General features: G+C 39.0%; 1 protein-coding gene across 2 annotated transcripts in view; it reads right to left on the reverse strand.

The window, feature by feature from the left end:
* plxnb1b (plexin b1b) overlaps positions 1-18,689 on the reverse strand; it is a 181,681-nt gene that overhangs the window by 99,884 nt on the left and 63,108 nt on the right. For both annotated transcript variants that reach the window (XM_077572833.1, XM_077572832.1), the window contains 2 exons: positions 4,268-4,309; positions 618-1,785 (listed from right to left, as the gene is read on the reverse strand). In XM_077572833.1, the coding sequence (XP_077428959.1) occupies positions 618-1,775 (1,158 nt within the window). In that variant the 5' untranslated portion in view covers positions 1,776-1,785; positions 4,268-4,309. The remainder of the gene's footprint in view (positions 1-617; positions 1,786-4,267; positions 4,310-18,689) is intronic.

Consider the following 18,689-nt stretch of genomic DNA (forward strand, 5'->3'; position numbering starts at 1 on the left):
CATAGTTAGTCAGAACCACAATAAATATTAGTATGAAAACCCGTTTTAGCAGTTGTTAACGAGGACAAATTCATACTTTGCAATAATACAAGAGAATAATGTCTCCCATTTAATACTTCAGTATTAGTTAACTTAAGGCGGCCCGACACAGTGACGTTTTGGCCCCTGAGCTAATTTATTTTTTAAACACTTTAAACAGTTTAAACTTATCTCCAAAGTAAACTAAACAGACTCAATATGGAACCGCAACGATAAGCAGTATCAAGAATGGAATCGGAATTGCTACATTTTAGCAATTCCAATCCTGACCTATGATATCCATTAACCCTGTTTAGGGTTAAAAATACATCTCCTTAATGAGAGTGTTTAGTGCTCTACCCAATGCAAACAATAGTAGTAGGAATGAAAGGCAGAAGAATGGCAGTGTACTGTATACCACAACAATTCGTCACCCTGTTAAAATATTTGTCTCAAGTCTTTGCCTAAAAAAATTGGCTTTTTTTGTGTGTGTGTTTCCAGAAAAAAATGACTTGGGCGATTATTTTAAGAAAGCTTAAAATTGAAAGCATGATGGCACTAATCGTTCTGTTAAACTTTGTTTTGTTTGGTTAACTCACCTCTAGCAGGTTGACACATTTGGATTTGACTTCATATTCAATGTAGGCTGCCTCTATTCCAGACTCTCTGCCCATCTTTGTGTAACACAGGTCTCTGGTGGAGTTAATCCTGCGGTCCACATCCTCCAGGTTAAACATGCACAGGGCAGAGTCTTCACTGGGTCGATTGGATGTAGCCAAACGAGTGGAAAAAACACCAAGAACAATCTCAGATCCTTGATTTAGTGTGCTGTCCTTGTAAAATCCCAGCTGGACTGCTTGAAGGAGATTATAATTTTTCCCTGCTCGGGAACGACACGTCAAGGGCACTTCCACATATGAATAATAGGCTTGATCATCCAAACATATACGAGAGATGTAGGTGCGGTATTCACGTGATTTGGACCTCAGGTCTCGCCTGTAGAAGAGGAAGTACACATGATGATGGTGGGCAAAGGATGCAACAAAATGATGGTCATATTCAGAGAGGCGACCAGCCACAGCCAACTTTGCAGTTTCTTCATAAGAAAATATGGGTTCCTGGTCCAAGTTTCGTGTGGCGATGGGTGGCTGGCTGCTTGTGTAGCCTCGCCCTATAAAAAGAACCGGCTGCCTGTGCGGATGAGGCTGGACGATGAGGCCGACGGTACTAACATTGGGGTGATTAGCTGCTACGTATTGGGTATCCACTGGCGTCTCAGTGGAGAACAGCACCTTGTTGACAGAATCAAGACTTCGTTTCTGGCAGATTCCTTGGTTGACACTGCCGCAAGTAATGAGTTCCATGGAGTATGGGTTGATCAGCAAGAGCTTGTTGTGGTTGCTGGTGAGCCGCGCTTGAGGGCAGTTACTCTCTGTTACAGGAGGCAAGCACTCTCTGCTGTCTTTGACTGGTCCAGTATGATCCTGGAGTTCAGGCTGCAGAAATTTGTCCAACTGGAACAAGTTGTCACGAGCTCCAACATAAACTCGACCCACATTGGGGTGAGGATGCAAGGCCAAGTGCTCAAATTCGGTGTCATTCCGTATGAAGGTGGGATAAAAGCTAAAGGAAGAGTCTGTTCCTTGTGCAACAAAACCAGGCTTGGAGTTAAGGTCCCAGCCAGTCGCTAATAGCACGAGGGAAAGCAGTGATCTCACTGCTAGCACTGGAAGACGACATATCACCCACGCTGGCATTGCAGCAGATCTAATTGAAAGAGAAAACAAAAGCAGACTCTTAACACAACTTTCAACCAATAAATCCTCTGAACCCTCCCAAATCACTTTCCACTATCTGTGAATTTACCTATTTTCCCCCATGAAACCTATTCTCAGCTATTCATTAACTAATTTTCACTGAAGCAATCCCTTTCACTCACAGCTGTTTTACTGGATTTTGACTGATTTTGTAAGGCCCACAGAATATTGTGTTCTATTGCTATAAAAACTTGGAACCTACCAAAAGAAAGATTTGAGTCTCTTCTTTCACCAGGAAGAAAAAGTACAATTCTATCTGTTGCAGCAATTAACATTAGAATATAGCTAAGTTTCATCATTATTCACAAACCTGTTGAAAACACTGACAAAAAGAGCTTGTTGCATCATGGCTCTGGTTGATCTCTTATACTCTGCTGCCACCTGCTGGCCGTTTTTTTTTGTAATAACTACCATTATTTAAGCATCCTCTTCAGGTCAGGGGCTGCATCAAAGCCTTCTGTATGCTCTAGCATAAAAAACAACAACATAAAAAATGTATAAACAAGTTTTTGGGACCATGGCAATATTTAAAATTTAACGTTTTTATATGTTTTGGGGAGCAAATGAGTTAAAAACTGCACCTATACATAATTGTTGTCCTCTTTCACCTAAAATGCCATAAGATGTCTCCTAATATGAAATCAGTAATTGGTCAACGGGCATCTTTGGGCATGTATTTTTTAGCACCATCTAGGTAACTAATAATTCATTCTTTTTAAAAAGCCACAATTATTTTCAATAATATAGAGAAAAATAAGTTCTATCACCTCAACATACATGAATTTTTTTTTTAATCGTAGGTCTAATAATCGCTAATTATATTACATAGATCGCATCTTGCCTTATAAAAGGCTGTTCCGCCGGCATTTTTTTTTGCTACAGATACCTGAAGGAGAAAAACATGTTGCAACTCATGTCGGCCCCAAAGGGTCGACCACCATTTACCCTACACAGCTGGGGCCTGTAGGTGGTCGTCGCTTCCACTTTCAGTGCATTTCTTTCTAAATCAAACCAACTCTAAGTCATTACTTTAAAAGGGTTATGTTGTCACTAAGATGAGTATGAAATGATATTGACATGTTTCGGGATCATAGTTAGTACTATATTTATGGTAGTGCTCGCACCATCGAATATTTTTAGAATACATTATTCTATTGATTATTCAATCAATTAATTGAATAAACGGATATTTATTTTGTATTAGACTGTATTAAAAAAAAAAGTAATGATTACCATGACTACTGTTTATTAACCAATGATTGTTTGTTGATTGTTGGGGTCCGCAACCGTTAAATAAACTAAATAAAATTAGCACCACATAGCCACCGCACCGCACGGAAGTTGTGCCAACATTGAACATATTTACAATTTCATATGGACCACCATGGATGAAATATTGCAATCTTGATTTCATGACCGGCTCGTGAAGCTATTTCTGAATGGCGAGCTCAGCCTCATTCGTTTAACTACAGCCTCCAATTCAAGTGAATGAGAACACACGACCAGGCGAGCGGTGTGCACTAGCAATTTTTTTTAAACCACAATCATTACAAATCCATCCACAAGCACCTTTTAAATTGTAAATATAGTTCAGCTTTGTTGTAAAACATTATTATATTTATAGTATATACTGTATTTTTATGACTTTGGAAGACCAGCGGGCGCCTCTTGCCTTGCTTGCGTAAAAATAAGGAAATGGGCCAGTGCCACTGCAATGCCTGCTGCGTTTCTGCGTTGCTGCCTGTGCGCGTGTCAGAAGAATTGCACAATCAAGTAACGGGATCGATGATGGGATGTCGCCTTTCTTTTGTTTTTTTGTTTTAAGGTGGCACTTTTTTTCTTTTTTTAAGGTCGCATGTTGTCATGCGATCTACCAATACTACCTTCGTCGTCGACTGGTCGATCACAATCGACGCATTGAGCACCCCTGGTTTAGTGATTAAAAAAAGGGGGTATTAATGGTGTACTCATTAACGTTGTTGAAACTGAATCAGTTACCGGTTTGGTCATTGTTCTCCAAAGTAAAAACATGTTTGCAAACAACCAACCCACCCACGCACACGCACACACGCACGCACGCACACACACACACACACACACACACACACACACACACACACACACACGCACACGTGTCTTTCAGCATCCCCCGGAAAACAAAACAAAACAAAAAACAAACATGAACATACTTCCCCCATCCGTGTCTTCAATTGTGAAACAAGGAAAATAAGAAAGCCCCTTGAAACATGAACCAGTGGCCTGGCGGAACCGCATACGCAACTACTCAATACTATATGTGCACTTAAAAACTAAAATTTACCCTTTGATGTTGGTATTCTTAATTCTTATGTGTTTTGACAAAAAAATCCTTGACAGTATTTTCACATCAACCTCAAGAAAAACACAGTGTGATAACATTTTTGACAACTCACCATTTCACAGGGGCATTCGACCTCTTAACCTTCCAGCATAATCTGAAACACACAGAGAAAAAGATAACCTCAATAAAAGTTATCTTTTGATCAAAGGTGACTTCCAGTATGAGTGTTGGCAGAAAAACTCAAACTTTGGACTAAATCGCTGAAATACTTTTTAAATCATTACAGACCACATAAGGCCGTGGGAAGCTTATTCCCATTCCAATCTTGTCACACTAACTTACTACATCCTTTTTGCATGTTAAAAAAAAAAAGTCCCCAGTAAGTAGTGTCAATCCAAGAAGGCTTTAACTACCTTCCAGTGAGTTGGATCCCAGTAAAAGATCTTCACTCATTGCTAGGCTACGACGTACAAAAGGTCTTTAGTTTCAGAGTCTGAGCCCAAAAAAAAGAAAGAAAAAGAAGAGAACCAGAGAACCTGGCTCCTTAGTGCCATGTTCAGTTTGTGAACAGTGTTTTTTTTTTTTTTTACCAACATGACATATCTGAAAACCAGAATTTATCACCAAGAAATTCAGGGTCATCTCTAGTTGGCTACGCTAATAAATCTACTGTACGTTTCCTTACCAAAGACGAAGCCTTACAATCAATTATTTGCTGGATTGATTTTCATTTTATTAATTTATTTGACAGGGACAATTTAATCAGACATATTTACAACTCGACAATGCAACAAATTTACCTGCAAATGTGGCCAACTTTACAGTCTGTGCTGCTAAAAAATTCATTCGGTCACACGGCGCAAGCACATGTTTCAATGTGTAGTGCAACAGCTCAGTCGGCTCATATTAAAAAGTACAATAACAATTGTAACATTGACGGGTCTTGATAACTATCATACAAATATCTAACCTCAACTACAGTGATACATCTACCTGGGTTCCAGCGACGATCATTGCTCAGACTGGACCAGTATCCTATGCTGTCCAGACAGGGGACATGATATGGCAGAGGCATGTAGATCAGCTGCTTTCAACCTATTCTGGATAAGATTAACGGATATGCTGCCTGCATGTATCTGTTCCCTTCAACAATATGCCACAGGCCTCATCACCGGGCAAACCCTTGCCAGAGGTTCTCTCCTTGAAACATTGAAATCCTTCAATGTTAATCATATTGTATTGTTGTGTAGCCAGGATTTAGTCAGACAGGGCAAGGGTAATCTAAGTTGGAGTCCTTTAAGGAGATGGATGGATGGATGGTTTGTACTTGGGTTCCCACAGCACTCTGGCGTGGTGGTTATTGTCAAATCGATATTTGTCAACCTTGCCAGCAAGCTGAATTTTCGCGGTATTACTCACCTTTACCTTGTTAAATGTTGAACAGCGAGAGGCGCTTGGTGCATTTTTAGCTGTTTTTTTTTTCCTAAGACGAGACATTTTCATCCGTTGCCGTGATTGGTCAAAACAAACGCAAGATGCCGCATCGTCCAATCAGCTCGAAGTATTGTACAGAATGTACTTTCCCGAACGGATCTGCAGAGTGAAATTCCAAATTGATAATGTGAAAAACTTCCCTGAGTGAATCACAATTATCAATCTGGCTTTTGAGTTTAGATATTTGTATGATAGTTATCAAGACCCGTCAATGTTACAATTGTTATTGTACTTTTTAAATATTACAATAAAAAATAGAGTACTGTAAAAACCTTTTATATAGAGATGAAGTGGGCATCAAAAAAACTCATGCCACCATGAAATAGGCCTGTTAGGACTTAAAAGATGGAGCAAAAGCTTTCAGAATAAAACATTCCTGGAAGGCACATTCAGTTCAGTCATTAGACACTTCATTGAGTCGTTAACTCTCTTTTATTATAAATTTGAACAGCCAACATTCTTCAAGTTCAACTGAGACAATTACTAAAATGATCTGTGGATTAACAACCCAAAAGTGGGGAAATGGCGAGACAAATACATTGTACTTGTAAGCCTCAGTGATCACAGAACACTGATGGAATGCGACTAATCATAAAAAGGAGTAGGAGACAGCCATTATAGTGACTACCCACGATGCCTAATTCAACACCCACTCATTTTCTAATGAGAAGTCTTACTTGTCTCCCCTGTATAATTTTGACCAAATTTGTTATGGAAATAATCCCCCACCACCACCACCACTACTACGTGCCCATGAACGGAAATTTTACGTGTGTAATTAGCTTCCGAGATGGTATGCTTTGCACTAGGGGTTTTCCAATCGTTGTTTTATTCAGATACTGATCATCCATGAGTGCGATAGGCCAATGCAGATCACGTACTGTAGATTAACTTCACATTTTCATTTTTAGAGCTGCTCACTAATGATTATTTTAACAATCGATTAATCTGGAAACTATTTTTTTTAGATTAAAAAAAAGTGTGAATGCTGAAAGCTGAATGCTAATAATATTTTAAATGCTTCATAATAATAATAATAATGTGAAATGACATTGAATAATGACGTTAAATAATTTGACAATAATCATTATATGACATTGAAGTTGTACTAAAATCTGCGCCAAACAGAATTCAAACCCTGGTTTTCCACACACCAGTCTTTTGCTTTAACCACTGGACTATTGATGACTTAGAAAAATATGTGATTTAGGATGTAATACATTGTCATTGAAAATATGAAATAATATTGAGAAAAATATAGTACAGTGTTTCCTCACTTTTCGCAAGTGATAGGTTCCACGCCCACCGATGTGAATTTCCACAAGAAGAGGTCAGTAAAAATAAAAAGTATCCTTTTTTTTTTTACTTCAATAACCGCTAACACTGTCACCTTAATGAGCTCTTCTTACGCAGTTGTGTAAAATGAGGGGCCTCTTTGACATTAACTGCCTTCAATTAACTTGTTTTCCTACTTCTCCTGCGAGTGCACATGCACTGAGGAGAAAGAGGGTGGGGCCGAGGAATGAGACACATTGGCCTTACTGTGTAGGTGCCAGTGTGTAACGAGTAACTGGGATCTGTTCTAAAAAAAAAAAGCTCGCCAGTAATGGGGCACTGACTTGCAATTTTTTGGGGGGTTTTACATCATTAGATCTGATCGGTTTGATCATGATCGGCCAATAATTGCCATTTTAGGCATGATTGGTGATGGCCTCTAATGTCATAATTTGCATGAGCGATCAATGACGTCATTGATCGGAGCAGCGAAATAAAACATTACTGCAAAAACAACCTTGTTCACTCTGAAGTCTTTCTGTGCTATTGTATATGTTATCCCGAAAACTATTTTTTTTAGTCATCTTGCGTGTTGTGGGAGCGGATACGGTAAGTCTTTGCACTGAGAGGCGGAAGTTCCGCCTCCAAGCCCTCGACCATCCAATGATGACCAAGGCTTTTGTGTTGACGTCCATGTATTATTGTATTATTCTGGAATGCTTAGCACATACGTTATTGTGATTTTTATTCTCCACACTTTTTTGCCGTGAACAACTACAAGATAATACATCCAATTTACATTGTCCAATTTTCAACTTGCTTAAAAAAATTCATGCCTTCCAGGGTATACGTATATGTCTGATTCCACATAACTTACAGTATTCACACAATTTAACGTTAAATAACAACTTTTCCCCATTAATTTTGAATGGACACACATTGACATGTCCCACTTTCCACGCCCACTTCCATACATAGAACTGATTATCATTACCAGATCTCTGATACTGCTCAGTGGTGCAGTTGGTAAAGTGCATTGTCCAGTAACCAGGAGGTCGCGGGTATGAATCCCCCCTTTGACTGTACATTGCAAATATATTCATGGCCAATATGCTAAGTGATATACAGTATATGTAAACCAACTCACTATCAAATCACGAAATGCATTAATACATAATTTCACAGAAATTATTAAACACGTGTTCCCATTCAGCATTGTTTGATTTCAGCTTTGTACAAAACTTTTAAATATGAATACGCCCTGAGCCATGAGCTACAACAATTTACTTAACTCAGTGCTTAGAGTAATTGCCTGCCACCATGGAGAACCTGGGTCCAATCCCTGCTTGGACCACATTTTAGTACATTCGATGGTTTGAATCTCACCTTAGACTTTTCTTTTTTTTTCCAATTTATCTTTCAACGACAATTAACAATGACTCATTTTCATCCATCCATCCATTTTCTTAACCGCTAGTCGTCACAAGGGTAGCTGGAGCCTATCCCAGCTGGCTTCGGACAGTAGGCGGGGTACACCCTGAACTGGTAGCCAGCCAATCGCAGGGCACACAGAGACGAGCAACCATCCACACTCACAATCACACCTATGGACAACTTGGACAGTTCAATTAGCCTGACATGCATGTCTTTGGAATGTGGGAGTAAACCGGAGTACCCGGAGAAAACCCACGCAAGCATGGGGAGAACATGCAAACTCCACCCAGGAAGGCCGAAGCCCGGACTCGATCTCACGTCCTCTGCACTGGGAGGCGGACGTGCTAACTAGTCATCCACCGTGCCGCCCTGAGTCATTTTCACATAATTCATTTTTCAATTTACTTCATAAGCATTCATCTTAGCATTCAACTATTAGCATTTAGCTTTCAGCATTCCCACACAATTTCTCAGAAATTGTACTTAGTCTAGTTGTTATTCCTATTGTAATTCTATTATTCCTTTTATTTTGAAGTTGGCCTTAGCAGCGCATAGTGGATAGCTTGATTCCTCGCACTTGATCCGAACGCATCACGGCGCAAAGATTTGTTGCACTACTAAAAGTATGCACTTGTGCCGTGCAACCTGATGATTTTTAAAACCGTGCCCAGTTACCTCCGAAATATACGTCAGCACGTTGATTCACACAAGAAGAAGACGTCATGTATGGTCAACAGTTCTAGTCGCTCGCTATATACGTCGCACATACGTACGTGACGTCATGGTTACTTTTCGCGCGGCGACTACTCGCTGCAGCTGTGCGCCTGTGCGGCCAACCGTACCCATTCTCAGGCCCACCTTTCCCAATCATGCCAAACTATGGATCCGAACTGTATTCAGGCACGGATCGATTGCCCTCACACTACCGGACTTTAGCAGCAAGCTTACCCCTGTACTAGAGTGTATTTGTTAGGTTTCGGTTTTGTAGGGGTTGGATTTTGTTTATTATGGGTATGTTTGTTGTTTTTGTGTCTGTGGTTGTTGTTTGTCATGTATTCCTGATTTCTCACCTTGTCTCGTTATGTCTGATCACGTCCACCTGTGTTTCATCCCTTCCCAGTGTATCTGACCAATCGGTGCCCTCAGCCTATTGTGTTCCCCAGGTGTTTCTCATTCGTGTCGGTGTATTTAGTCTGTTGTGTTTGTCCAGTCTGGGTCAGTCCATTGTCATTTCCAAGTTTTGTCGTTTCTTCCATGTCTTGCTAGTTCCTCGTCATGCCATTTGAGTTTGCTTTGATCTAGGACTTTGTTGTTTTTTGCCGGCATGTTGTGCACAACCTTGTTTTTGTTTAATTAATAACACCCTTTTGTTTTTGGACTTTACCTCAGGCCTCCTTGCTCTGCCCCCCCCCCACACACACACACACACACTCACTTGGGTCCAAAACCACAGCCAACCGTGACAGTATTTAACAGCTTGAGGGTCTGTCAAATAAGAGACAGCCACCAAATATTTCCCAATTAAGATATTTTTTAATGTAAGACTAGGAGACAAGGATGAGGACATACACACATCTATTCCAAAATAAATATTAGCCAGAGACATTGGGATTTTTATTATATGATTATAGGCCTTGATATTGGGAGTAAACATCTGTGATGCTATAGTTGTTAAATGGCTATGCTGTCCCACTGGGAGCTTCAGTAGGCAGAGTAGCAGTTACCAGTATCCTGAGGCAAATTTTGCAAATACAACCTTTGACATTGGTCTGTTCTGTCTGGCTAAACTGGCCCTGCTCACCACACATAAAAGGCCAGTTATGGGCACAAGCTTGCTCCAGATATAGTGACACCATGTTTGTGTGTTTAACCAGTCATTTGTCAGAGGTAGAGAGAGAGAACCGAAGTGATAATCGGTGATTTCAGTTTAACATTTAAAAAGTCTGCTAGAGGACCTCAGGGTGCCCCGCGAGTGTTGATATGAAAAGCATATCAGATAGATATGATAGCCCAAGACCTTTTAAGATGTTGGGGTGGCATGACTCAGAGTGGTCGTCTCGCAACCCAGACATTGTGGGTTTGACCCTTGTACCCATGTTGAAGTGCCCTTGAGCAAGAAACTGAACCACCAGTTGCTCTTGATGCCGCACCATCAGTTGGTGAATGTGAAGTCAATGTAAAGTGCTTTGAGTGCCTTAATGCCAAATGTGGAAAAGTGCTATACAAGTGAAAGACCTTTTACCACATTCAAAAACCAGTAAAGAACCTTAAAATCGATCCTGACTGGGGGAGTCAATGCAGTGATCTTGGTGAAAAATCTTGGTAACAGCTTTTCAGAGACCTTTCAGGGCTCGCAGGTTGGCTGCATTTGCCAGCCAATGTAAATGTCTTACTTATACTTGATGACCCCATACAGCATTTTCCTAGCAAAATAGACCAGGAAATAAGTCAACAATGAGTAGTTCCATGTTAAAGCACAGATGTAATTACGTTAACTGCTCAAAACTGGTCAAGATGGCGTTGCACACGCTACGTCAATTTTTGGATACTCAATCAGCATAAACTTTTTTTTCATTGGTATTTGCACTATTTGTGTTTTATAAACCATGTTTGATCGAATGAAGGACAATGAATTCTCTCTCTCTCTCTCTCTCTCTCTCTCTCTCTCTCTCTCTCTCTCTCTCTCTCTCTCTCTCTCTCTCTCTCTCTCTCTCTCTCTCTCTCTCTCTCTCTCTCTCTCTCTCTCTCTCTCTCTCTCTCTCTCTCTCTCTCTCTCTCTCTCTCTCTCTCTCTCTCTCTCTCTCTCTCTCTCTCTCTCATATACAATGTAACATACCATGCGCCTTGTAACCCAGTAGCAGATAAATCCCAAATAATCAAAGTCCACACGACATCACCCCCCTCTCTCTCTCCCCCTCCAGTCAGCATATACAATGTGTGTCCAAACCAGAAGTAATTCATTTTTTTGTGTGTGCTCTATGCAAAATGACTTTTATGAGCAAATTGAAAAAATATAATTGCCATTAATTCAAGCAATTTCAAGGAAATTTGCTATTATAGGGATGGACTTAAAAAAAAAAAATCTGTCATTGTTTTTAAATTTGTATTTTACGTATCATAAGTACTAATGGTATCTGCACTTGGTATCGGTGAGTACTGAAAATTTGAGTATCAGTATCGGTCTAAAAAAAGTGGTATCGAACATCCCTAATCCTAAAACCAGACTGGAAAACCACGATTATATTATGTTCATTCAAGAAAGACTCAACTGAGTGTGCACCACTTTTATAAAACTATTATATCCATTCATCCATCCATCCACCCATATATCCATCCATCCATCCATTTTCAAAAGCACGAGCCTCAGCTCTCTCTCTCTCATAATCCTAGTTGCCGTTGAACACAGGACATTTTCTGAGCAGCAGTTAAACATGTACTTGTTGCAATCTTAGCAAAACATTGAAGACTGTTTTACCAAAGTAAGTTCACAAGATGAATCACATGGATGGAAGAAAGACACCCAAATTCACGCATTTGTGTGCCTAGCTCACCAATAACAGTGTAAATGTTAGTGTAGCTGGCATGTTCTTCTCAGCAAGCTCCGTGTGTATATGAGAGTGTGATTGTATGCGATTATGTGAGTTGGACTGCCAGACAAAGAAATTCTTTGTATCCCTGTGAAGCTAATGCTGTTACCATAGCATTGCCTAGATAAAACCTCTGAGTGATGCTAAGCAGTAGAGGTGGTGCTGCAGCTTTGCTAATCAAAGCAGCCCACTTTGTTGTTCCTCATACTTAACTCATTTATTCCCAGCCATTTTCACTGAAGTAACCCCCTTTGACACCCGGCTGTTTTACTGGATTTTGACTGATTTTGCAAGGCCCACAGAATATTGTGTTCTATTGCTATAACAACAAACCTACCCAAGAAAGATTAGCGTCTCTTCTTTCATCAGGAAAAAAAGTATATTTATATCTGTTTCCGTTGTGCAGCAATTAGCATTATAATACCCAAGTTTTATCATTATTCACATTCCTGTTGAAAACACTGGCAAAAAGAGCTTGTTGCATGGATCTGGCTGATCTCTTACACTCTGCTTCCATCTGCTGGCTGTTTTTTGTAATAACTACCTTTGCTTTAAGCCACCGCTTCATGTCAGAAGTTGCATCAATGCCTTCTGTATGCTCTTGCATAAATCAAACATAAAAAACATATTCAGTGTTCCCTCGTTTCTCGCGGCTTCTTCTTTCGCAGCCTTGCTGTTTTGCGATTTTTTTTTTTACAGCGTGCTTTATTTTTTTTACAGCATTGTAGTTGTTTTTTGTTTTTACAGTGTATGCACGCGGCGTCCATCGCCGCCGTCAGACGGCTCAGCGCGCCACCTGCCAGCCGCCCCATTGTTCACGCAGGCCCGCGCTGGCCACAGCGCTCGAGTGGAGTTTCAGGAGCAATGCTGTCCCGGTATGGCCCGTCGCTTTCTGAACTTGCCCGTCGCGTTCGCTATCTGTAGATAGAGGCCCGACAGTTTCCCAATTTCATGGCCTGGAACACTTCAGCGTGCGTCTGCCACCGCCGCATGGCTCACCCCTAGATTACACCAGATTGTTCATATTACGCCGGCTGCGTATACGCTGTGGATCGACTGCCGACCAGCTTGTCGTACCGAGACCGCCAGACCAGTTTTTTTTTGTTTCTTCAATAAATGTTTTGGATATTAGTTTAATTCTATTTTATTATTATTATTATTTTAAAATGTGTATAAATTTACAAAGGTTTGAACACAGAGTGTATAGGCCTACTGTATTTAAATAAGAGATACAGTATGTGAGCCTATCAAGAAAAGTGCATGTATAAAGTGTGTGGTGAGGTGTTAGCCTTAAAACATATAATAAATAAAAAATATATAGTATGAACGAAAAAACATTTAGAATAAATGAAAAAAATATATATACTGTGTTGTATAATAATAATAATTAAAAAAACAACTTTTAACTCATTCACTGCCAATGACGGCCAAAGACGTCAAAGATCTATTTTAACTGGGCTGTCAGTGAATGAAAAAAAATAACTGCAAATGAAAAAAAAACATGAGTGAAAAAGCATTCATAATAACTAAAAACCAAAACGAAAAAACATTTAGAATAAACGAAAAAATATATATAATCAACGTAAAATAAAAAATTAAATTAAATTAATGTGGATTTCCATTATCACGGGTAGTTTTTGGAACATAACACCCGCGAGAAACCAGGGAACACTGTAAATACGTTTTTGGGAGTGAAGAACAAACTATTAAAAAAAATGTATTTACACGTTTTGGGGTTTGAATGAGTTAATGAGAGCCATTCAATATACTGTATAAGGTGACATTTTCTATACAAGTGCTCGTACTTTACTTACTTAAGCTTTACTTTTTAATTTAGTTCTTTAGGTATTGGCTGTTATCCTATTTAGTTTTGTAATATTAGCTTATTGTTTTGAATTCAGTCTTACAATTAAACTGTACACAATTGATGAGTTGAAAATTTGCTCGAGGCTTGAACGGAGATAGTGATAAAAAAATGGTGGCAGAACAGCGCAAAGCAGGTGAATTTTTTAGATGAATATCTGTTAAGAATGGAGCAACGTGTTTCAGAGAAAAAAAATAGTTATTAAAACTGATAAGTATTCAATGAAGGGCGGAATAATGTTCTTGATAGTGACATGCCAAGAAGGACAACAGAAGTGAGAACTCACTTCCATGGTCCAACCATGCTCAAAGCAGTTGATGACATAATTCAGTCTGACAGAAGGGTGAAGGTGGATGATATTTTATGGAATTTAGGTATCTCTTTTGGAAAAGCTCACCAAATTAGTCAGCCGGAGTGATCTTGCATCAAGACAATGCCAGATTTCATACAGCAACCAAAACAGTGGAGACAATCAACATGTGTTGTGAACTGCTTCCCCATCCCCATTAAGTTACATTCACATCAAATGCGGTGTAAGTGTTTCTACCGTTGCAATTTCATTGTAGTCAACGTAGTTTGCGCAGTGGGGCTTGGATGCATGTGGAGCAGCGTGGATGACACGTTTGGAGTGGTGGGACAATCTGCACATTCGCATTTTCACCAAAGTTAAAATAAATGAACTTTCTTCGTACACCTCGCCAATGGGTACGGACTACGTCACACTCAGTGTCCTGTCTGTACTAGTCACCCGGAGCGCTACAACACAGCCAGCCGGGACCGAATGGTGAGCAAGGAAGTTAGCATACAGTACCTGGTAAGTGTATTTTAATTGTTTACAGCTATTTAACTGTACAAAGGTAGCAACAGTGTTTAGCATTAGCCAAAGTAATTTTAGTAATTTACCTGTTAAATGTTACTTAAAGTTTAAGTCTGAGATGCTTCACCTCAAATTGTTTGCTAGCATTTCTTTTATGAGGGGCAGACATCAAAATGTAATTTGTACTGAAATCTAGGCCTGATGTTGTAACAATCTGCAGTATGGCACCGCGCCACAAGGTCCTTTTTTCATTTTGCCGACAATGTATTTGATGCCGTGGACTTAACCGTGACGCGTGATAGCGCCAAGAAGCCTATGTTTTCCTATTAATAAAGTGAACCTGTGGACTTACAGTCTTTTTTGTGTTTGTGCCTGTATACAAGATACGGAATTTAAATTTGGTCTTTGTTTTTTAATGGAAATTGTTTTAATAGTTTGCATTTCTGTGTTTTGGGGAATACATTTATTTATGTTCATGCATTGTTGTCCTCTAATAACATGAAAATAGTTTCCTTTTTGATAATTTTTTTTTTTTTCTCTCCATTCTAACCCAACCTCTTGCTCCAACTCACCTGTGATCCTAATGAGAATAAGCAGTAAAGAGAACATTGAAATGTGATAAATGTGCAAAAAAAAAATACATAAAATAAAAAATAAAAATTAGGCAGGGGCAAATACTTTGCACGGCACTGTATGGTGCAAGAATGACTCTAGAAAGGAAACACTTTCCCCTATATTTTCTCTGTGGCGAAAACAGATCCACAAAAGCCACCATCTACAAGACACAGGTGTTTACAAAGTGCACTTATTTAGTCTCGGTGGATACATTTCTAACTATCTGTAAAAGTTCACAATGTGTGTCACATAATTCAATTTAACTCTGTGACAACTAGAGCAAGCAATCTATCAGTTTAATGCAGCATGAGAACAGTGACACTGTCTGAATCTATGAGCAATGTCTAACACCAAATGTGCTCTGCCAGAGTGGGCCACCCTGGAGGTGGATTTGCCATAATGGTTTGAACTGCCCTTTGTCAGCTAACTATGTGAAACTGCCGCTTGCGGCACATGGTTAAACCAAAGATGACTCACAAACGAGGACACTCAAAATGAATGACTAAATAAAAAATAAAGAACATATGATAACATCTGCTGCTTATTGATATGTAACTGGGGATTTTTAAAAATCATATTTCCAATACCGTTACTTTATATCTATTATTATGTATTTATTTTATTCATTTATTTTTAGCTTTTTGTGTGCACGCCTTATGGACAATTAAAAATAGAATCACCTTGGCTGTCTTTGTGGTTAAAGGTGCTGAAGGACACATGTTCGGCCGTTCATTAATTAGGGGAAGTATCCATAGAGGGAGAAGAAAAGGGAAGTGTCAGAAGCAACAATTCCTCTTTCCTTTTCCATTCCTCCTCTTTGGGAGAGCTTTTATTTTTCTACTTTAAGTCAGACAAAGACAAGATGTCCCCTGGTAGTCAACATTAGAATGCAACTAGTTATGTACCCTTGAAATGGACCAGACTCCAAAAATTACAAATGAGAAATACCATGTGATGGCCTCAATGTCAGGAGTGTATTTTATTTTGTATTTTACCAGCTGGGTGGCATTGTAGATGAGCAGTTACCACATCCGACTCAGAGTTCTGAGGTCATGGGCTCAAATCTGGGCTCTAGTTGGAATAGAATAGTGTGGTGGTTTTCAAACCACACGTTTTTTTTCTTTTTTTTGGGGGGGTGACTAAAATATACCTCATCTTACAGACTAGATTTTGTTTATGAACTGTTTTGGCATGGCCATGGAAGGCTCACAACTTTGTGCTTTTTCTCCTGTCGCATTAAGATGACTGGCTCTGTGCTTCAGTTACATTATTTTGGTTTCCTTGCCCAAAATGGCAACCATATTTCAATTCAATGCAAATGCTGCGCTGCAATGTGTGAGGTGGTGGCCATACAGGGCTAGCAGTAACCACAATGAATAAAAACATCACTGTACCCAAAAAGGCTAAGACACCGCACACTGTTTTACTGGATTTTTACTGATTTTGCAAGGCCCACAGAATAGTGTGTTGTATTGCTATAGAAAACATGAAACCTACCAAAATAAAGATTAAAGTCTCTTTAAACAGGAAAAAAAGTATATTTCTATGTGTTTCCGTTTTGCAGTAACTAGCATTCGAATATAGCTTAGTTTTATCATTATTCACAAATCTATTTAGCATTCTGAGTAACTGAGGGGTTTTTCAACATCGCCTGGTTCATTTCCTATGCGCTGCTGCCACCTGCTGGCTGTTTGTGTAATAACTACCATTTCTTCAACCGTTCTTTGCAGTTGAGAGGCTGCATCAAAGCCTTCTGCATGCTCTATCTAGCATTAAAAAAAACAACAACACACATTTAAAACATATAAATACGTCTTTGGGACACTTAAAATAGAACAAGTTTAAAAGTTTTTGGGAGAAGCAGCAGTGTAACTGAGTGTAAACAACCAATATATGTAATACTGATAGAATACAATATTAAATGTTAATATAGACTAAGCCTGACTGAATGCTTCTAAATTTTGAAAAATACTGTGATATATAGCTTTGGTCATACTGCACTAGTTTTCAGTATGCAGCTCACTTGTTTTTACATGGCTGAACTAATTACAATATCAAAAGGCATGCACCGCACATTTATGTGTGTCCTACATTTTAATTTGCCTTGCCAAATAGCCTGTTTGTGTTTCCATCTCTCCAATCAAATACAATATATCCACTAGAAAAGGCCCATTCGCCATTGGGACCCAGACAGCACAAGGGTCACGATCCACCACTCATTACGCACAGACAGAAAACAGGCGCAAACAAACACACACATGCACACACACGCACTGTGTGATATATATTTATACTGGAAAGCCAGATAACCACTACCACTTCTGCTCTGAAATCACACAAAGCAACATCCGCATTTAAACAAAGTCTGAATGACCTGACATTGGAGGTCAGGCCGCACTCAAGCTTCCATCTGGCTATAAGGCATTAAAAATTAATTAGTTGATGAGCAACACTAGCAAGGATGTTTGTAAAAGCTGTTAGGCCAAATATTTCACAGGGTTTGAAGCCAATGTAAATTGCTAAAATCTCAATTAATTTTCATGGCCTCTAAGTTTTTGGTGGTGTTTCCTTTTTATTATTATTACATAGTTAATACAACTCAAGAGATAATTAAGACAAACGTTATTCATTTTTTTCTTTTAATAAAAAAAAACAACAGTAAAAAAACGTTTTTACCAATGTATTGTCATATCTGGATTTTTTTATATATGTTTTAAAGTTTTGTAAATTATCTTTGTCAGATAAACAAAGATATATGCTTTATGCAACTGTTATATTACATGTCCCCCATTTTCACATCAAGACCATTATACAGCTTACAGTTCTTATGTAGTGTTAATAATCAAAGTTCCTTATTTTAATTTTGTAGTGTTCTACTTCTTTGTCTTGAGTCGTAAGCAGCTGGGGGGTGGGGGGCACAGTACCACAGGTAGAGAGGATACTGTGTTTCTTGTGAGATTTTTTAAATTTATTTAATGACAAACAGACCAGCTGTTTATTTACAAATAAAACAACAGATGTTTTATTTTCAAATGAGGACCATCTCATACTGAAGCTTACATTTGTACCTCATCATTGCTGCTTAGGTCTGGTGACAGCTAGTGATTTATTTTGCTATAAGATATCTTTTTTAATAAAATATGCATTGTGTATTGTAAATATATTGCCATGTTTTCAACAACAGAGAAACTGAAGGACTTCAGATGAAGAGCATCTTTCAAGCTTGGAAGATTGGCCTCAACCAGATGCATATTTGATCCTGAAATGTCAATCTGCATGTTTTTTTCCAACATTTGTTTTTAATAGTAAATGCTTTCTTTCAATCTGATTTAACTAACATTTTTACCTTACAAAATGCAATATTAAAATACAGGGTCAAAATGTGGTAATATTGGTTTGCGCGTTCACAAACCTCTGTTCCCCCCAAAAATCAATTTGTCTGATAATG

Source organism: Vanacampus margaritifer, chromosome 8, assembly GCF_051991255.1.
Source record: "Vanacampus margaritifer isolate UIUO_Vmar chromosome 8, RoL_Vmar_1.0, whole genome shotgun sequence".
In the NCBI taxonomy this organism is placed as follows: domain Eukaryota; kingdom Metazoa; phylum Chordata; class Actinopteri; order Syngnathiformes; family Syngnathidae; genus Vanacampus; species Vanacampus margaritifer.